Below are 21527 nucleotides of genomic sequence, written 5' to 3'. Positions count from 1 at the left end.
AACTAAATCCCAATATAATACCTAACCAAATGCCTGTCACATAATGGGGTCCAACAAATTGCAGTTGTAATTATTTTCTCTCAGTTGCAGCTCTTCATAGTTATAGTAATAGCAATATAGTATTATTATATAATATGTAATATTATATATGTAAAATACAGTAATATGGACAGGCACAGTGGCTCACGCCTGTAATCTTAGCACTTTGGGAGGCCAAGGCGGGCGGATCATGAGGTCAGGAGATCAAGATCATCCTCATTCTGGCTAACATGGTAAAACCCCGTCTCTACTAAAAATAGAAAAAATTAGCCGGGTGTGTTGGCATGCACCTGTAGTCCCAGCTACTCGGGAGGCTGAGGCAGGAGAATAGCTCAAGCCTGGGAGGTGAAGGTTGCAGTGAACTAAAACTGCACCACTGCACTCCAGCTTGAGTGATACAGTGAGACTCCATCTCAAAAAAAAAATATATATATATATATAGTAATATAATATAGTAATAATAACCTCTCTATGTTTGTTTCTTCATCTCTGGTGATAATAGTTAACATGTCTATACAAATGGATTATTATAAGGACCTAATAAATTTACCCATAATTACACAGTATTATTATTAATAATCCATCATAAACCCTTACCTCCTGGCTGAATTAATGATCACCACTTATTTTAGGGAAAGAAATCTAGTAAACTGACAAATATCAATCAAGCACCATCATTGGCGTTCCTGCAACAACACCATCATTAAGATTTTTTTCATTTTCTTTGTCAGTTGCAGACATAGACCCAAAAAAAGAGACCCTTTGCCACCACACATAAAGGATTAAAAGCCACAGTTAAAATTACAGCTAAAGTCCTAATGTACTTTCACAATAACACTCTACCATGCTATCCCTTAGATGAACTAGAAACCAAGAAGATACTGCCCCCAGAACACAGTTTAGACAAACACAAATCTGTCCCTTCTCACAATGTTTCCAGCAAAATACTCTTGTTGGCTGGGAGTTTTCAGAAGGCTATCATAGGCTTTTGGAAAATGAGTTAGTGTTCTTTCTGATTTGGGTTTGCATGCCATTTAAAAGACTAAATACAAGAGATTCCTATTATAATTACTGGAAATTAATAAAAGTAAAATATGAAAATATTTTCAATATTTAATTTAGCACAATAGTATGACCCTTACATTGTAATCACAACTGGTAAGGTTGTTGAGAGATGAAATCAGTCATATTAAGCTGATGTCCAAACACCAAGTACAATTATACATACCCTTTGATTATTTAGTATGCAACTGTTGACTGGTTAATACAAGTCAAAGCAAAAGCATCTTCATTAAATTCAGACATTTTCTCAGGAATTCTAACTTGCTTTTAGAGTGACAAAGTCTCTTTGGTTCAAATTTCATATCTGTTTTCAGAGCCATTAACTTTGATGAATGCAACTCAAATGGCTCCAAGAAGCCTTACCTGCCATGATGTACAGATGCAGTAGTGTTTGCACTGATTGGTGCAGGGCAAGAAGAGGCAGGTTGCCACTGGCTGCCCCGAGAGGTAGATGAACCAATGGTAATGGGTGAGGTAGCAGGAGATGAATTGCGATTGGCTGAAATGTAGGGACTTGTGGGGTCACTACTTCTACCAAATGAAGCACTGCAAAACAGCACACAGTCACTTTCTTCAGGACATGCTGCTCACACACCATTTCCCAGAACCACCTTCCCACCCAGATTGTGCACTTGAAATGAATATAGACCAAAGAAAGGGTATGACAACTGGGAAGTGAAGTGATCAACTCCAGTTAGAGCTGAGTCACTGGCAGCAAGCAGGCAATCATCCAAAAGAATGAAGGAATCATCACTCTTTGAAGGATGGTCTTTTTGGTCAATCATCCAAAAGAGTGAAGGAACATGGAGGAAGAGAGATGATACTGAATGAGGGAAAGCAGGAAAGTAGAATATATGATAAGAGAAGAGGCTAAGAAAGGGAATAATAGGAAATAGGATAATTTTATTAGAAAAAAAAATTCCCAACAAACTCAACGCAAATAATCATGCAACCCCAAATGTCTACCTGATACAGAATTAGCACTGCAAAAGCAAAAGTAAGACCAGAGAATTTGGAGAGGTTGTGGAGCAGAGATTTAAAATTTAAAAGTGGAAAAGGGTAAAGAAGCTCTGTGAAAAAAAGTGACTTTGAGAACTGCAGTTATTCAGCCTAAAGCAAAATTGCTTCTGGGAGGATTTAAACTTTTAAGTCTAGAAAGTAATACTGTATGAGCAATAAAGGGCAACTTTCATTTGTTTCAATTGAAGACAGGTAAGAACCATTTCAATTGCAGGAAAAAATTATTTGGGTTCAAATTTCAAAAATACTTCTTGACTATAATAGAAATGAGACACTTGAGGAGATAACCAAAAAAAAAAAGCTATAAAGCCTTCCTTGGAAAAGAGGTATTTTAATACAGGCTATATGAATGGAATTTCTGTCTATACACAAGAGATGAACTAGAAAATGGAATGTCTATGAAGGTTTGGCATAGCTGGGAAATGACAAATTTCTCCTTTCACTTGCTTTTTTAAATGGTGATGGCATAAGATTCTTTCCTTTTAAAAATCATAAGATAGGCTTTTATAAAATCAAAAAATGCTTTAGGGTTACAGGAGAAGAGCTTTGGAAATTCAAGATATGGAGCAAGTTGTACATCTTTTCCTCGAAAAGTGCTCACATTATTAAGCATGCTTTTGATCCTAAATAGAGGCAGCCTGTCCCTTCACTGTTCACCATAACTTTGCCAAACTACATCTATCAAACCAAATACCTCTCAACCCATTTGCTGATTATTTGGATCACAAAAATCAACAACCTCACCACCAAATAACTCCATGCCTGGAAATTAAATGGCAGCTTTCTCCCTTCCCTTGATCTAGAACATTATTTTCTCAGAAAAGTTTTCTTGATCTTGGATTCAACTATAAGGAATAATAATGCATCCAGGAAGACCAAGGCCTTAGCCATTAAGACAAATAGGTGATAGCCTCATAGAGCAAGAAACACCTCTTTTGTGTAATAAAGCATCAGTGAGTCCATCAAACTTTCATACTTCCAAAGTTGAGCCCTTTCTTATAGAATGTATCTACAGAACTGAAGAACATTAAAAGGCAACAATGACTGTTTTCTAGCTATTTCCCATGTTTCAACAATAACTAGTTGACAAGTTTTTCTGTCAAGTGGAAATAAGTGTTGATTCCGAAGAGTTAATGTGCTCATCTAGTCTATGGTCAGGGTCTGTTTCTAAGGTGGCCAACCAATCACCTAAAAAAACCCAGTGATGAAGGCTATGGTGTGAGGAGACAGTGGGAGGGGTTAAGTGGAAGTGAAGAAAGAATTCAAAGTAAGCAATAAAAAACAGATTCTTCCACATTAGCAGCAAAGTTCAAATTAAAATATTAAGTATTTTTGTAGCTTAATGGCTCTGGCAAAGGTGCTTGGTTTGCTGGCTAGTATGTGGCAAAGAAAATAATTGCAGAAAGGGAACACAGATGAGAAAAGAAGGAAACCCATGTACCTTCTCTGCACCAAACTTGCGAGTTTCACATCTTGATGGATCTGAGGGCCATTAAAGTCATAAGAAAAAAAACAACTCAAGTCCCTAAATTAACAGGCTTCAGTATGAAACTTCTTTAATGCAATAGAAAACTGTCCCCATTTCCCACCCTTCCCCACTTTATAGTATCCCTCCCTTTCTCCCCCCAAAAATAGCACATGGGATGAGAACTACTCTGTTTCAGAATAAGGAGAACCAGCTACTGGACAAGGATAACTTAAATTCAGTCTTGCCCAGACATTACTGAAAGCCACTTCTGACTGAAAATTTTAATAGAATGGAGAGGATGAAGTATGAAGCCAGTAGTGAGAATCTGAAATTAGCTTACTTTAATTCAATTATTAAGAGAATAAATTAATTTTAATTTTAAATTATTCAAGATGTTAATTCTAAGAAACCTGAAAGTAATTCATTTTGATTCATTTCTGTGGTGTTAATTGGACATAAAAAGGCATGCAATCATTACCCATATTCCCATGGCTAGAGTGAAAGGAACATCTCCCACCCCCTTTGAGCCTGGTACCTTTTCAAGTAGGTTGATACATAGGTGGAGGGGGCAATTGTCTGTGGGGTTTCATTTCCCTTTGCTTCATCCCTCCATAGCTGCCGGGTATAGGAGCCACTCCTCACTAGATTAACAGCTGATTCTCTGTAGAAGCATGAAAGGAAAACAAAACACTGATTCCTACCACCAGTTTTTGTCCATGATACAATGCAAACAGAGAGAGAAGAGCCAAACAGGCAAACTATAACATGGCTAATAGACACATTCTTCAGGTGATTCTGTTTTATATACCTGTTTTCTGTACAGAAGAGAAGTATTACTGCCTGCTTTCTTTTATCAACTTTGAATCAATTAATTTCACCAGATACCAAATTCCTCATGTTAAAGGTCTCTAACTCTTTTGTAATAAGAAGTCACTTTTGATCCTCACTTAAAAACTGCTTTACGGCTGGGCATAGTGACTCACATCTATAATTCCAGCACTTTGGGAAGCCAAGGCAGGCAGATCACCTGAGGTCAGGAGTTCAAGACCAGCCTGGCCAACATGGCGAAACCCCATCTCTACTAAAAATACAAAAAAATTAGCCGGGCATGGTGGCACATGCCTGTACTCAAGAGGCTGAGGCACAAGAATCGCTTGAACCCAGGAGGCAGAGGCAACAATTAGCCAAGACAAGATCGTGCCACTGCACTCCAGCCTGGGCGACAGAGTGAGATTCTGTCTCAAAAAAAAAAAAAAAGAAAAAAGAAAAAAGTGTGTTGCAATCAGTCTTAGTAGTAGGTGGCTTTTAAGTTAAGCAGAGAAGGAAATGATGGGGGAAGATGAAGAAGTTACTGATAAAAAAAAAAGGTTATTACAGAAGGGGAAGGGGAAGGAAGACTTGCTGGAAGCCTCTTATAGCATTATAAATGAAAAAGTATCCAGGAAAATGCTGTACTAGGATTTTTGATCCACAATTGATAACTCAGGGTCTTTGTTGCAAAACCTATGGGTTTCCATGCTTCACAAGATTCTCTAGCACAATCCTTTTCAAACTTTAATGTGTATTAATATTTGAATCACCTAGGGAATTTCATTAGAATGCAGATTCTAATTCAGTACATCTGGAGTAGGGCCTGAGATTCTGGAGTCCTAACATGAACCCAGGCCAGGAGCAGTGGCTCACACCTACAATCCCAGTGCTTTGGAAGGGCAAGTCAGGAGGACCACTCGAGGCCTGGAGTTTGAGACCACCCTGGGAAACATAGCAAAACCCTGCTTCTATTAAAAAAATTTTTTTTAAATAAAAATAAAATGTACCCAGGTGATGCCAATGCTGCTAAGGTTTGAGATCACATTTTGCCCCGAGATGCAGCAATACTTCAAAATCCCTATATTTAACTAATTAGGAAGACTTTAATTTTACCTTCTGACAAATTAGAAGTTGGTCAATTTAATTAAATAACATTATTTTAGTGTTCACTATGTGTTAGGCACTGTGTTAGGAACTAGGGGTCCTTGAGAAACCAGACAGACACAGACCCTACCTTTACAGAGCCTGCTGGTGGGCTAAAACTAATGCATGTGTGGAAAAATCAGGGAAGACTTCCTAAAGAAGGTAATGTCTAAGCTGGAGTTAGAATTTGAAGAATAAAGAACTAGCAAAGCAAGGATATAAGAGTTGAGGGGTGTTCTAAGCAGAAGGAACAAACAATTCATAATGTGGTAAGGAAATCGGAGGGAAAAATGCAGAAGAGTAATGCCCAGGAGATGACTATGTCCAGCAGACCTAAGAGGATGAGGACCATCTTTTGGCTGGTTTTAGGATTACCTGTTCTCCTTTTCTTCAATATCACTTGTGCTGTTGAGCTTCCGGGGTGCTAGTGAACTAATATAGCTTTTGTTTTCTCTCTCCTGTAAAATAAAAAGAAGTAAAGCACAAGAAAGGTACAATACTGGCATAGCGTAAAACATTTTGAGTAAAAAAGCAGAACTTAATATACCTATATAATCTTATTTCTGGATCCAACAGTAATTCTATTTTGAGTGGTATTTACAAAAGGTTAGCTTTCAAAAGCTTACTCCTAACTTTCTTCCATTAAAAAACAGTATGAAGGGAAATAATTCTCATGGGAAAGTCAGGATGAGCAAATAAAGAAAACAGCAGCACAAATTATACAAAGCAGCACCTCTGCCAAGAGAGGAGGAGAGCCTTTGAAAAGCCACAAACAGAAAGCTCCACTCTAATATTCTTGATGAAATAAGATTTATGTAGTCCCCAATAGTCCCTAGTACATCTTTTCCTTGAAATACAGCTTCCTTAGGAATATGTACAATAGTATGCTGCAGAGTTAATCCAACCAATATGCCTCACCTCTTTGAGTAGTCTCCAGAGATATAAAGCAAGAGGACTGTGATTAAAAGGAAGATGTGACCCGAGAGAAAAGCACTAAGAGAGTCCTATAAAATCTGGAACTAAAGAGTGAAGAAAATAAAAATTTACTAATCTTGAATGAATATACAAACTATTTGTGAAGTTAGCCTAACTATATTAATGAATGAATGACAAGTTAAAAATTATTTTTCCAAGTACTAATTTTCCTGAGCTTAATTTGGATTCAAAGCCCAGAGAACCTCTTAGGCCATCCTGAATTTCCTTTTTTTTTTTTTGCAGGGTAGGAGGCTTTATTTCACTGTGGCGGGAAAGCAGCCTAGACAGCGTGGGGCAGGCAAGGCAGCAGGGGCTGCCCCCAAGCCTGTTAAGGAGAAGTTGAGGCCGGCCCCAGCGGAGACCTAGCCCAGCGGGAGAAGGGGAGTTGGGGGAAAACTGGGTCTGAAGGAATGAGGGCCCCCTTGCTCTGAGCATTCTTCCTAGAGGACCTCAGTCCCTCCTACTGGCTGGGCTGCACAACCCCCAATCCTTGCTGCCTCCAACTTGGAAGAGGCGGCTGGACCAGGGAGGGCAGTGGACAGGGAGCCTGGGGGAGTTAGGGAGCGCAGGGCAGGGTCCATGGTGAGCAGACGGGGTGGTGGCCACCTGGGTGGTCAGTTCCTGGCAGGAATTACCACAGAAAGTGCCACACCCCCCAAGGCAACAGCAGTTGCCCCAAATAGCCACTTCCATGGGCTGGACCAGGCACCCTTGCTGGGGCACGGCTGGGGTTGCCCAGCATTTTCTGGTACAGAGTGGTCTCCATGCTCCGCTGTGCCACGTGCTTCTTCACCAGCTTCGAGAGCTCTGCGTGGATAGTCTTGTTGGAAGGTTCCAGCTTCAGGACCGCCCTCAGGATAGGGATGGCCTCACTGTACTCACCCTGCTGGGGCAGTATCTTGCCCTTGTGGAAGACAGCCTTGATATTGTCCAGATGGTGCTCCAACAAGGTTGCAGGAGCGCAGGGCTGTGCAGTAGTGGTCGAGCCTCACCTGTGAGGCCACCAGGTTGTTCAGACACCTCACCCTCAACTGCAGGAGCTGCTCCTCCTCCTCGAACATCATGTCCACTTTGGCGCTGGAGGTGACGGTCTTGATGGCAAAGTCATAGGAGTTGGTGGCCAGGACAAAGTCTTCCCACTTCCGGTTGGCCAAGGCCACGCACTCCTGCCCTATGAGCACCTCCAGGTCAGGCCAGTCCACGGCCATCTTCGGGGTCACCTCCAGGCACAGGGCCGCGTGCGGGGGATGTATGGGCTCCTGTCCTGGGGGCTGTAGCAGTACATGCAGTCAGTAGTGACCATGGCTGTCTCCCCCACGTCCATGAGTTAGACACTGAGATCCACGGCCTGGATGACCTGACAGACGCTCAGGGTGAACACCAGCTCTGGCTCCTCCTGTACCCACATGCCATTCTCTCGTGATGTCTGCAAATGCACGGTGACCACCTGGCCCTTGACTGGGCGGCTCAAACCCAGGAGCCCTGGGACAAGCGTCTTCTTCCTCAACAGCTAGTTATGTCTGGCCACTCTTCTGGGGCTGGGGACGGGGCAGGCTCAGGCTCAATGGCAATGAGGAACTCTCGGGCCAAGGTCCCAGGCTGTTCAGTCTCTTCCACCAGAGGCTGTCCCATGTCCTCCAGCAGTGGCAGTTCTCTAAGGTCATCTTCCTCCTCCTCTTCCTCCTTGCCCTCTGCATTCTCAACCCCATCCAGCACCTCGAAGTCCTCGAGCAGTGGGACCCTGGCAGGAGACGGGGGCAGAGGGCTCAGAGGGTTCAGCACACAATGCCATGCTGCTGAGGGGATAGGAATTGGCCCTCTGGCTCCAGGATCCCTGCCTGGGGTCCTGTGCCCCCCTCCGCCATATTGAAATTTTTATGTTTCTGATCCATTTTTTGCTTTAGGTAAGGGGGCAAGGAAGACTGAACGAACCAAAAGGAAAAGCTATTTTTAAAGTTTTTTTTTTTTTTTTTTTGGCCAAGTAAATAATAGCAAGCAAATAGCTACTTGATTAAACTATCAGTGTGCCTGTCTCCCTTTAAAGGCTTTGCATTTCCAAAATCAACTTAAGGACTAGAAAATATTTTCATTTGTTCCTAAGATTGAATTTTCATGGAAAAAAAAACTACGTTGGAATTCCCCCATACCCTCCCAAACTGCACCTTATCTTTGTTGTCTAGTAGAGCAGAAATCCGAGGGCTTGAAGAGGAACGGTAGATGGAAGAGCCTCGGTCCCTTAGAGGTTCCCTGGAATTGGCCACCTCACTCAGCATGTTGTGGCTGCCAGTTTTTCTCAGTCCCAATCTCCATGAAGAAGGAGATTCATCTTTGGGCTCTTCTGGCTTGTTAAAAAGGCCAGAAGAGAACTACGAGAGAAGCAAAAGAAATGAAAAATAAAGGCTCTGATGATTCTTTTTCAGCCTATTTGCCTTTTCCACACTTAACTAAGTTCAGCAAGGCAACATAAGGTAGCTAAGAACAAATACAGGGCAGTCTTTCTGCCAATGTTCCCTCCCTCACCCAGCAAACACTAATAACCTCTCCAGGCTCTTTCTTCCTAAGTCAAAAATAGCCTCGGATTCTTCACACAGTGCTCCTACCTGACAGAGTTGTTATGAGAAATTAAACACCATTTGCTATCCTTGTGCAATTAATACTGACCTGGAACACCAGGAGATTGTATTCGAGTAATGTATCTTCTTCTAACTCACTGTGGAACTGAAAATAAGATACTTTACTTCTCTAGGTCTCAACATGCTCACCTGTAAAATGACGATAATGAGCTTAATCCCTCCTTGTAATATGTGGAGACTGGAAAAAATGAGACCAGCTAATTTATCTTCTATTTTTATTTTTTTGAAGTAGGGTCTCACTCTGTCGCCCAGGCTGGAGTGCAGTGGCCTAATCAGAACTCACTGCAGCCTTGACCACCTGGGCTCAAGCGATCCTCCCACCTCAGCCCACCAAGTAGCTGGGACTACCAGCATATACCACCATGCCCGGTTAATTTTCTCTAAATTTTAGTAGAGACAAGGTCTCCCTATGTTGCCCAGGCTGGTCTCGAAGTCCTAAACTCGAGCAATCCTCACACCTCAGCCTCTCAAAGTGCTGTGATTACAGGCATGAGCCCATGTCCAGCCAGGAACAAGCTAATTTATAAGTACATTTTAAGGTACTATGATAAAGTGATTTAAGTTAACATTGATAAAAATTCTAGAAGCCACTCCACTTAAATTCTGCTAATTTCAAGGAAATTTATTTGATCTAGAGCAGCAGTTTAGAGAGCTTTAGATTTCACTGAGCAGCCCCCCCCCAAAAAAAAAACAAAAAAACCCCCACAAAACTAGAGGTCAAAGGGTTGCTATCTTTTTATCTTTCAAATTTAATTTTGCCAAAAGAAAATAACATTCTGAAAGATGTTTTCTTTTTGAACTCATCATCACCACCATTTCATTAAAAATGAAATGTTAATATCAGAAAAGAAAGCTTTATGGAAAGCTTACATTGTCCTTAATTATCTCATTTTGCCATAAACTAGGGAAACATCATAGATCAGCATTAGACCAAGGACCAGTTAGCGGTACAACCAGTCTTTGGAACACAAGCCAACAGACCCTTCATGAGGTCCAAGACCTTTTCAAGAAGACTTCGGCCTTTCTTCCAATATGAGGCTACCTTTACTGCCTGATACAGTGAAAATAAATAAAAATATTAATCACTAATCTCCAACTCACGTAAGATTTTCTCTTTTCATTAGTCATCTGAATGTACACATGTATGTACTCCTTCTAGCTTTAGGGGTTCAATAATGTCAGCTTTTTACAAGCTACCCTGATTCTAAGGGGGAAAATGCCTTCCCCAGCATCATTTTAGCAAAGTAGAATAAGTATCTCTGTGTGTGTGTGTGTGTGTGTGTGTGTGTGTTTGTGTGTGTGGTGGTGGTGGTGCTGTTGTTGTTGTTGTTTTTGAGACAGGGTCTCACTCTGTTGCCCATGCTGGAATGCAATGGCACAATCACAGCTCACTACAGCCTTGACCTCCCGGGCTCAAGTGATCCTCCCACCTTAGCCTCCCAGTCCCAAGTTGCTGGGACTACAGGTGTGTGCCACCACGCCTGGCTAATTGTTTTATTGTTTTTAAAGATGGGGTTTTCCCACGTTGCCCAAGCTGGTCTCAAACTCCTGGGTTCAAGTGATTTGCCCACCTTGGCCTCCCAAAGTGCTGAGATTAAAGGTGTGAGACACTGTACCTGTCTAATTTAGTATTTTTCTATTGAAAAAAGTAGGAAGTCTAGGCATCCTTAGAAGCAGTGGCAGTATATGAGGTACACCTAAATGACTGAATAATGAGTGAGATTACATTTATTGGAAACCTCTTTAATTATTCACAATGATGCTTCTAGGGATAAATAAGTAGCCAGGCCTTTGTTCTCTCATTTCTACAAGAATACCACAAGCCTATCTTTCCAATTCATGAAGTGCTAAGAAGATCATTAAGTTCATACCTATATAACCACAGAGCTTTTTCAGCAGCTTCACTCCAAAGAACTCAAATCAATTCTTAACCTCAAAACGACTTTTATACTTTGTAGAACAGGGTCATCATTCAACTCAGTCTCACTGACTAGAAGCCTACAGATTCTCAGAGGCCTGCACAAAGTTACAGGAGGAGGTGCCTCTGGTATTTTAACAAGTTATTTCTACGTCTGCCCTCTACTCATCATAAGGTATAAAGACTTTACTCATGAAAGTCTTAAAAGAGAAACATAAAAAGGAGAATAATCATCAAAACAATGAATACTGGATGCTAGATATCTTCTAGCCCAGTCCACACTTTACATGTAGGCATCTTAACTTCAGATACAAAGAAAAGAGGCAAATGACAAAATCTCTTTGGCCTCGGACTACTCTATCTTATGTTATCTTAACACATGGTAGCCAAATTTGTTTGGTAATGACCTTATAGATTTTGGGCGGCAATGTTATGGGTTGAATGTTTGTGTCCTCCCAAAATTCATATATTGAAGCACTAATTCCCAATGTGACTATATTTGGAGATAAGGTTCTGTGAGGAGTGATGAAGGTTAAATGAGGTTAATAGGGTGGGGCTAAGGCCGGGTGCGGTGGCTCAAGCCTGTAATCCCAGCACTTTGGGAGGCGGATCACGAGGTCAGGAGATCGAGACCATCGTGGCTAACACAGTGAAACCCCGTCTCTACTAAAAAAATGCAAAAAACTAGCCGGGCGAGGTGGCGGGCGCCTGTAGTCCCAGCTACTTGGGAGGCTGAGGCAGGAGAATGGCGTAAAACCTGGGAGGCAGAGCTTGCAGTGAGCTGAGATCCGGCTACTGCACTCCAGCCTGGGTGACAGAGCGAGACTCCGTCTCAACAACAACAACAACAACAACAACAACAACAACAACAACAACAAAATAGGGTGGGGCCCTAATCCGATAGGGCTGGTTACCTTATAAGAAGAGAAAGAGATACCAGAGCTCCTTCTCTCTGCCATGTTAGGACATAGCGAGAAGGTGGTTATATTTATGTCAGAAAGAGGGCCCTCACCAGGAACTGAATTGGCTGGTACCTCGATCTGAGACTTCCCAGCCTCCAGAACTGTGAGAAATAAATTTCTGTTGTTTAAGCCACTCAGCCTGTGTTTTTTGTTATGGGAGCAGATTATGACAGGCAAAAATGTATTTTTCATTATTTTGCAAGAATGTACCTTTAAGGCCTTTCTAGATGTGTGCTACTGCAGTAGGGTAAAATGTAATTCCTAAATTAAGTAAAAAGTACTCACCCTCCTAGCAGAAGAAGCAGAGAAGGTATTCTGAGCTGGTGCTGGTATCTGCTCCGTGATGCTACTCTTGCTTTCAGAGTTGGAACGGTTGACAAAGGTTTCCGGCTTTTTACCTGTTATTTAAAACAAGAGAATTAACAACTACTAGTATAAAAATCTTATCTTTGTGTCTATGTCCTTTTCTGCTAATTGAAAAGATTTGCCCATTATCAAAACAGATTATTAAGGCCTTGTAATGCTTGGATGTAAACTAACATAAGATCTCTTGCAACTGTTGGCAGAAGAAAATAAACTCCACGTTATTCCCATCTTGGTAGGCTCCAACTCTAACTTTCAGATAAAAACTGAAAACTATCTCCACGTTATTATATCATATATAAAATCCATATATAATCTGTCCTTCGGGGATCTCATCCTTTTCTACAGTTTTACCCTTCACTTCTTATGCAGATAATTTCCAATATGGCACTTGGGTCCCTACTACTCTGGGGAGTCCCAGATCAAAGTCCAGATCTTGGGCACGCCACTTGCCAGTTGTGAAACCTAACTCACCTAACCTCCTACAGTGTCAATTTCCCATTCTAAAAAGTAGTGATAATAATATATACCTCAGAGTGTGGCTGTGAGGATTAAAGAAAAATGTTTAAGTGTAGTGCAAAGTAAAAAGCACTCTACAAATGTAAAGTTTTATTGTAATTCCCTGAACTAGATACAATGTTTGTTACTAGTGAATACCATCGACTACACTTATATCTCTCATGTGACATGTATTTTATTCATGTATACACCTTTCTATTCCCTGACTAGATATATTCAACAAAAAACATTTAATGAATGTGAATGCCTGTTATGTACCAGGCATTGAGCTGAGACCTGGGAGTTCAACAATGAACCCAGAGTTCCCAGCCAAAATGATGAGTGCTACAGCAGAGTTAAGTAGGCACATAAACAGAGAACAATCACGGGGTAGAAGAACAGTGAGGTGGCCCATTTCCTTTCAGCTTCCTATACCAGAAAAACCTAAAGAAAGACTTTTTCAACCTGCTAGATCCTATAGTTTTCTACAGAAATCACTCAATGAGCATTAATGGCCTGAAATGAATTTAGGCTTAAATGGTACAAATGTTCAGGAGCAGGAAAGCTCAGGGCATGTTTGAGGAAATTAAGCAGTCCAACTTGGCCAAAATGTGTCCTTATCTATGTACAGCATTGGAAAGGTCAGCTGGAGCTAGATTATGAAAAGTCCTGAAGGCCAGACTGTGGGGCTTGCGGTTTATTTACTCTGTAGGCAAAGACAGAGTGAGGGAGGTGGTCATAGGTTTAAACAGAGGTGTAGCATAATCAAAAGGGTACTGTGGGTGTTTATGCCAATAGCAATGTGAAGACGGGCTACAGAGAACAAGAGATCTAAGGCAAGGGTACAAATCATAAAGCAATGACAGTCATTCAGGCAGCTCCCTCCCATTTTTCTCATACCTTAGCAACTAACAAAAGTTATCTAGAATAGAGCAAGTTCAGATATTTGTTTCAAATATTTGAAGCCCAGAACATGTAAGTACTCAATAAATAATAAAATATCAAAAAGATGCACATTTAGAAATTCTGATAGGTACTACAATAACATTCCCAGAGCATACTGTGCATGATAAATAATAGAAGTTCAAGTCTCAATGAATAAAAAGTCAACTCCTATACTGTAAACTTAGCTGGTGCCTTTCTTCTCTGTAGAACTGGATGGTTCTCTGACTTCCTTTTGGTGACTGACATTCAGTGAGCCTCAGAGACTAAGACATGAAGAAGGGTAGTATTCTCCCATCATGGAGAGAAATCATATCAGCAAGGCCAGACCTCATGAGGAGCTGGTGCCCAGACAACAGAGTAAGTTAAATTATATATATATTATAGGTAGGCCAACCATGGCAGAGTTCAGAGGAAAACACAGACTCCATTGTAAACATAATGTGTGACTCTTTCCCCTCTAGCAGAAACATTTCATCTTATCATGGACTCCAGTTTGGAGGGATAATATGAGAGTGAATGTGGGGCACAGGTACACTATTCTTTTCTCAGTGTTTGCCTGACTATAAATCAAAACTTGTGGATTATTTTTCAGCTTGTTGGTCTGACCATGTTCAACATCTCACTCACTGTTGGGGTTCCTGTCTTGTCAAACAATAAACTTAAGCTCTAGGGCCAGGTGCGGTGGCTCATGCCTGTAATCCTAGCACTTCGGGAGGCCAAGGCAGGCGGATCACTTGAGATCGGCAGTTTGAGACCAGCCTGGCCAACACAGTGAAACCCTGTCTCTACTGAAAATACTAAAATTAGCTATGCATGATGGTGTACACCTGTAGTCCCAGCTACTGGGAGGCTGAGGCATGAGAATCACTTAAGCCTGGGAGGCGGAGGTTGCAGTAATCTGAGATCATACCACTGCACCCCAGCCTGGGCAACAGAGCGAGACTCTGTCTCAAAAAAAAAAAAAAGAGGAAGCCCTATATGAGGTATATATTATCAATAATAGCCATAAAGGTAAATATGATTTTCTTCCTTCCTTACTCCCCAACTCACGAGAGGGAAAAAAAGATTTTAGGATTCTGTTTAGGAAATCAGGCAAATCATTCACCAGTTGGTTTGACCCTAAGAGCTTCTGCAAGATCTCATCTTCTCTGCCTCTCAGCATATTGACTTTTGGATTTTGGTTTCTATGCCATCTACCAACCCAGGGTAAGGAGAATTGGATTCCTCACATAAGAATTATTTTTTTCTTTTTAAATTTTTTTGTAGAGACAGGGTCTTGCTATGTTGTCCAAGCTGGTCTAGAACTCTTGGCTTCAAGCAAGCCACCCTGTTTGGCCTCCCAAAGTGCTGAGGCACCGTACCCAGCATGCACCTAAGAATTCTTTGTGCACCTTATCCTATGGCTACACAGGAATTGGTAGATATAGTCTAACATAGCTCACAGTTTTTATATAAGGGGGTCACTGGCAATTTGATATCTTATCCTTGAAAATTAAACTTCAAGCTCTTTTTGGAGTCCTGTGAGGCCTGGCTAGCTCTCCGACAACGAGTAATCTCCTTACACTATGGAGATAGAGGGTCTTTACTATGAACAACTTTGCATTACCTGCCTCCTTCTCAGTTTCTGACTCAGAAGCTTCATCTTCACCTTCCTCCTCCTCTGAGCTGGAGCTACTAGATTCTTTGTTCTCTTCCATTTCTTGGGACTTAGGTGTCTCCTCCTCATAGAGCATCTTCTCTTTGCTAAATTAAAGATGACAACTTGAGTGTAATTCAGAAGTGATAATCAGGTATAATAAAGGGAACAAGTCTATAAACCTGTATGTGGAAGCAATAACAGAAACACATTCAAATTCTTCTTTACATCTGTGTGTTCTTCCAAACTCTTCATTTTTGCAGACTAAGATTTAGTATTTGACTACAGAGTATGGCTCAAGGAAATCTGGCCTGTTTAACACACAGAAAAAAGGAGAGCTATGAATTTTGATGACGGTGGATAAATATTCAAAAAAATAATTTAACAAATGTTTACTGAGTACTTATTACATGCCAGGAATCATGCTAGGCACTGGTATAGTCATAAACAAAATAGACATTGTCTCATTGTCTCTGAGTTCATGAAACTTACAGTAAGCAGAGGCAGAAGTTGAGACTAAGAATGCCTAAGCCAGGATTTTAAAATGCTGAAATGCTGCACACAGTCTAAATTAATTCTGAAGTTTAAAACACAGTCAACCTTTCTAAGTGTCTCCCTCACATATCAATGCCACTCTCTTGTTCCACATACTTTCCCACAAGTTTATAGATCATTTGGCTAAATACAAACACAGAGTTTCTTCACTTTATAAATTCTGAAGTATGTCACTGACACAGAGCAAAGCTCATCCCACTACTCAAGCCTAAATGTCTTACTTCTTAAAGAACCCACTCTGCATCTTGCTGTTCAGGTCTGACTCAATGAGTTTATTCCGTGTCTCCTTTTCACTTCGAAGCTGGAAATGGAGAAAACAGAGAGAAAAGGGAAGAAGTTGACTATTGGTGAAAAATCAGCAGTATTGAGAACCAAAATGGTACTGTCATTCTGAAGAAAATAGGACCAACACCAAAGAGGTAGTGGGGAACCCGAGAAAAAGAGAAACATATCAGCTGGGTCTCCTTAGATGACAGAACTCATCCAAGGTAGAAGAGAAAAGCCATGGTGTTAAGAACTTCAATAAAACTGCTCCTATCAAATATCCAAACCCAATCTTCAAAAAAAGTCTAGATTCTGAAGGATAAAAAGCCAAAAGGAACCTGAAAGAATTCTTTATGATTCATATACTGAAATAAGTTGGCAATATTTCTAAAGAAAACACAGGTACCAAATGGGAAATAAGCCCTTAGAGAAAATGGTCTGCTATTTAGATGCATGCTCTAGACAAAATGTATTTATATCCCTGGAACTCAAAGTTATGCAGAGGGCAAAGATAAGTTCCATTCCCACTGGTGTAGAAATATTATTTCATGAATAATACTATTGATGTTCAAAGACCTTACCATGCTAGGTAGAGAATACACAGGAACTCTCTATTTTTGCAACTTCTGTGTGAGTCTAAACTTATTCCAGAAAAAGTTTTTAAAATTCCAAGAACCACCTGGTACGGTGGCTCACACCTGTAATCCCAGCACTTTGTGGGGCTGAGGCTGGCGGATCACGAGGTCAGGAGATCAAGACCATCCTGACTAACACAGTGAAACCCCATTTCTACTAAAAATACAAAAAATTAGCCGGGCATGGTGGCGGGCACCTGTAGTCCCAGCTACTAGGGAGGCTGAGGCAGGAGAATGGCGTGAACCCGGGAAGCGGAGCTTGCAGTGAGCTGAGACTGTGTGCTGCACTCCAGCCTGGCCAACAGAGTGAGACTCCGTCTCAAAATAAATAAAATAAAAGTAAAAACTAAAATTACAAGAACCTGGCCGGGCGCGGTGGCTCAAGCCTGTAATCCCAGCATTTTGGGAGGCCGAGACGGGCGGATCACGAGGTCAGGAGATCGAGACCATCCTGGTTAACACGGTGAAACCCTATCTCTACTAAAAATACAAAAAACTAGCCGGGAGAGGTGGTGGGCGCCTGTAGTCCCAGCTACTCAGGAGGCTGAGGCAGGAGAATGGCATAAACCCGGGAGGCGGAGCTTGCAGTGAGCTGAGATCCGGCCACCACACTCCAGCCTGGGCGACAGAGCGAGACACCGTTTCAAAAAAAAAAAAGAAAATCCTGGTTTCAGTGATCCTGACTGCTCAACAAAGAGAACAAAACAAACTTTAAGTTGTGTTTGTCTGAGCTTTATGTATGTGACTTTTCCACTGAGCCTTAAAATAACCAGAATCTTCACTTTACCATACCAGACATAATGCTGAACACAACAGAGGTTAGGTATGGTTGATCTGTCCCATCATTGTGTAGTTCTTTGATTCAGAACTGCTGTTTTCCACATTTGTCCTAAACTTTAGTTTACATTACCTGAGTGACAGCATGTGCAAAAGAAAAAACAAAAACAAAAAACGTCATTGATTTTTTTGCCCCTAATGTCCCACCCTAATGTCATTGATCTTTATTCTCCCCACTCAAATTATTCATCTGCTTTACGAGTAAAAAATATGGCTTATTCACTCTTCATCTGTGTATTGGGTGGGTTTTCCATCCTGCAGTCTGAACACAAATACCATACTTATGTAGTTCTCCTGTATAGCACTAATTAAGCCAAAGGCATGCATGACCAAACAATAAAAGATTCAAAATGAGGAGCAGAGAAAGGAGGACTGAATTCTGGATGTTTCATAAAACTGGAGTAAGTATGAATCACTGACCAAATACTCTCTATATGAAATGACAGTTTTAGTATTGTGTGTATTTCCTTATTTTTAAAGAAATAAATATATTCTTCTCTGTAATCAATGTGTTTAAATAAAGATAGTTTTTTAGTCAATAAGAAAGAGAAAAGCTACGAGGTGTCCTCCACTCTGGTACTTTCTGTTTGGAAAAACATATGATTTGAACATATCACATTCATTTTCTAGAAATCAAGGGTATTAGTTTTTTGCGGCTGTTTTTAACTTTTAGCTCCTTGAAGGCTATCTTATAATGAGCAAAAATCCTGAACAATAATGGTTTCTGGGATGTATTCTTCTAACAGACTGTTTATAGTTCCTGAAGGGAACAATTAACATCTCTGGAATGCAGATATGTCCATTTCAACTCTCAGCAGACATAACTGAAACAAGCAATTGAGATACTCGGTGTGAACTGCAAACTATTAGAAAAGTTTCAAAAGCACCAATCAGAGACTCACCACATTCTGCTTCTTCTGGAGCATCTCCAAATGTTCCACGAGACCCTCATCAGCGACATCAAATGGTGTCTGGCCCTGGCAGAGAAAAGGAGCACTATGACTGATAGAAAACAGAAGCAGCCATCACATGACTTTATTAGGGAACTATTCAATAGTCACTTTTTGCTTTTGACTCCAATAGTAGCTGCTTTTCAAACTAATCTACCATACATTATGATAATGCCTTCATCTATCACAGAGGACACATAACAAGAAACACCAAATTCTTTAAACACAGAGTTTGGGATTACAAGTGGCAAGGCTGGGAAATCACTTGAGCCCAGGAGTTTGAGACCAGCTGGGAAACCAGTGAGACCCCATCTCTGCAAAAAAAAAAAAAAAAAAAAAAAAAAAAAATTTATTAAAACAAAATCAGCCGGGCGTGGTGGCTCACGCCTGTAATCCCAGCACTTTGGGAGGCCGAGGCAGGTGGATCACCAAGTCAGGAGATCGAGACCATCCTGGCTAACACAGTGAAACCCCATCTCTACTATAAAAAAAAATACAAAAAATTAGCCGGGCGTGGTAGGGTGTGCCTGTAGTCCCAGCTACTCAAGAGGCTGAGGCAGGAGAATGGCGTGAACCCGGGAGGTGGAGCTTGCAGTGAGCCAAGATCGTGCCATTGCATTCCAGCCTGAGCAACAGGGTGAGACTCCATCTCAAAAATAATAACAATAATAATAATAATAATAATACTCGGTGCGGAGCTTCCAGCAGCGCTATGTTGGGCCACAGCATCCGGAGGTTCACAACCTCTGTGGTCCGTAGGAGCCACTATGAGGAGGGCCCTGGGAAGAATTTGCCATTTTCAGTGGAAAACAAGTGGGCGTTACTAGTTAAGATGTGCTTGTACTTTGGATCTGCATTTGCTGCACCCTTCCTTATAGTAAGACACCAACTGCTTAAATCATAAGGATGTTTCAGTTCGTCCATTTAACAGATATGAAGAGCATTTTAAGAGATACAGCCTCTGGAAAAGGATCAAACTCTAACTCATGGCATACTAGATATGTTTGTCAATAAACTTATGACATGAAAAATAATAATAATAATAATAATAATAAAATCAGTAGACATAGGGATAGGAGTTCCAGAGCTTCTAAGTTGTTTGAAGTGAGGCTGAATAACACTATTTTCAGCCAAACTCAAGGATCTTTGTCATTATAACATTTTAATGACTCACATGAATACAGCAACCATAAAATCTTTCATACCTTAGCACAGACAGTAACATTAGGCTCCTCAAAGCTCATTTTTTGCCAAGAACAAATATATTTTTTTCCTGTTTTGGAGGCTTGAACATAAATACAATCAGAAGGTCCATGAAGTTTTATTTATTTTATTTTATTTTATTTATTTATTTATTTTTTGAGACGGACTCTCGCTCTGTTGCCCAGGCTGGAGTGCAGTGGCCAGATCTTGGCTCACTGCAAGCTCCGTCTCCCGGGTTAACGCCATTCTCCTGCCTCAGCCTCCCCAGTAGCTGGGACTACAGGTGCCCGCCACCTCGCCCGGCTAGTTTTTTTTTTTTTGTATTTTTTTAGTAAAGACGGGTTTTCACCAGGTTAGCCAGGATGGTCTCGATCTCCTGACCTCGTGATCCGCCCGTCTCAGCCTCCCAAAGTGCTGGGATTACAGGCTTGAGCCACCGCGCCCGGCCGGAGTTTTATTTTAAATAACAAACATAACTCTGTATTAATAGGGCCAGAGGTAGGGTGGTAGAGGGTAACATTATAGCTACCAGTGATGTATATTTCACCAGAACAGTCAGACTGCCAGTGAATAGAGATGTTAAGCCTTTTATTCTAGAGACCCAGCCACCAATCTCATTGTTCTTTTAGAGGTTCAAGCTCACTAACCAGTTTGTTTCGAATATCCATGTCACAGAGTGCTTCTGCCAGGATGGAGCAAGCCTCCTTCACTCCCCAGTGTGCAGCAGCATGGAGGGGAGTCCAGCCATCATAATCCTGAACATTGAGTTCATAGCCAGCCTGTATTAAAAGTCTAAAAAGAAAACCCAAAACAAGACATGTATCTCCTCTATATTACAGTTTTCTGACAAATAAACTATTATGTAATTGATATTTCAGATTTTGGCCCTGAACCACAGGGGTCTTATGATTACTTCTGCCCTCTAAGGCACAGTTTGGGTTTCATGGTTACTACTTTGCATACCAATCATAGATGATCTTTATCAATCCTCTCGAAAAAGTCATAAGATATTTCCTAGGCATATCCATGTTATACCATACAAGGGGAGTATATGGAAAGGTATGTACCTAAGATTAACCAAAGCATAATTCAATTAGCCAAATCACATAACTCTGTTAAAGGTATATTTTCCATTTTCCAGTGCAGGGAAGAAGTAACATATAAAATGAAGACTCTAATAGGCTGTGGTCATTCTGTCTATCTGTAATAGTGTCAACAATAAAGTTTAAAAAAATAAAATAAAATGAAGACTTCATTCTCTTCAGGGTATTTTCCCAACTAGCTTTCTGGTTGATTTTTCTAGGACACTATATTTACTGTATACCCATATAACTCCAGTTTTTTGCTAACTATAAAGCTATAATTTAACTTGTATGCATGGAAGAGAAAAGATTTGACTCTTGAAGACCCAAACTACATTGGGGCCCTTATGGATATCACTCTCAGGCAGAAATGGAGCACCAAAAACACTGCTATACCTACTAGGAACCCTGCATTAGGTGAAATATGAAATACTGGAAGAGTCCAGTTAACAACTGCACATACAATGCCTTTGGCAACTCAAGTATTTGGGAAAGCCTGCCAACATTAAGTACCAAGAGCTACATGAAG

General features: G+C 41.0%; 2 protein-coding genes and 1 pseudogene across 12 annotated transcripts in view; 1 reads left to right on the top strand and 2 right to left on the bottom strand.

Moving 5' to 3' along the window:
- Positions 1-21527, bottom strand: part of PPP1R12B (protein phosphatase 1 regulatory subunit 12B) — a 242300-nt gene that overhangs the window by 138810 nt on the left and 81963 nt on the right. For 6 of the 11 annotated variants that reach the window (XR_004057260.1, XR_004057262.1, XM_030930268.1 and 3 more), the window contains exons 5-14: positions 20564-20708; positions 18666-18740; positions 16249-16328; positions 15443-15579; positions 12316-12428; positions 9179-9235; positions 8680-8883; positions 5918-6000; positions 4125-4250; positions 1465-1647 (exon numbers count right to left, since the gene is read on the bottom strand). Coding sequence is in view for 8 of the 11 variants with exons in the window: in XM_030930268.1 (XP_030786128.1) it covers positions 1465-1647; positions 4125-4250; positions 5918-6000; positions 8680-8883; positions 9179-9235; positions 12316-12428; positions 15443-15579; positions 16249-16328; positions 18666-18740; positions 20564-20708 (1203 nt within the window). In the remaining 3 variants the exon portion in view is untranslated. Of the gene's footprint in view, positions 1-1464; positions 1648-3562; positions 3604-4124; positions 4251-5917; positions 6001-8679; positions 8884-9178; positions 9236-12315; positions 12429-15442; positions 15580-16248; positions 16329-18665; positions 18741-20563; positions 20709-21527 lie in introns of all 11 variants that reach the window. The other 5 variants (XM_030930289.1, XM_010378836.2, XM_010378838.2 and 2 more) reach the window with 3 other exon arrangements.
- LOC104674508 lies at positions 6960-8607 on the bottom strand (annotated as a pseudogene).
- Positions 19404-19744, top strand: LOC115897482 (cytochrome c oxidase subunit 7C, mitochondrial). Its single transcript, XM_030930340.1, has one exon. It carries the CDS (start codon positions 19426-19428, stop codon positions 19615-19617), a length of 192 nt encoding a protein of 63 aa, XP_030786200.1. The 5' UTR covers positions 19404-19425; the 3' UTR covers positions 19618-19744.

Source organism: Rhinopithecus roxellana, chromosome 1 (genome assembly GCF_007565055.1).
Source record: "Rhinopithecus roxellana isolate Shanxi Qingling chromosome 1, ASM756505v1, whole genome shotgun sequence".
NCBI lineage: Eukaryota > Metazoa > Chordata > Mammalia > Primates > Cercopithecidae > Rhinopithecus > Rhinopithecus roxellana.
Note: the sequence above shows the minus strand (reverse complement) of the source record. Positions and strands in the feature narration are given on the sequence as shown.

What these genes read in the sequence shown, in the direction of transcription:
- LOC115897482 (XM_030930340.1), top strand. Translation starts at nt 19,426, where the DNA reads ATGTTGGGCCACAGCATCCGGAGGTTCACAACCTCTGTGGTCCGTAGG.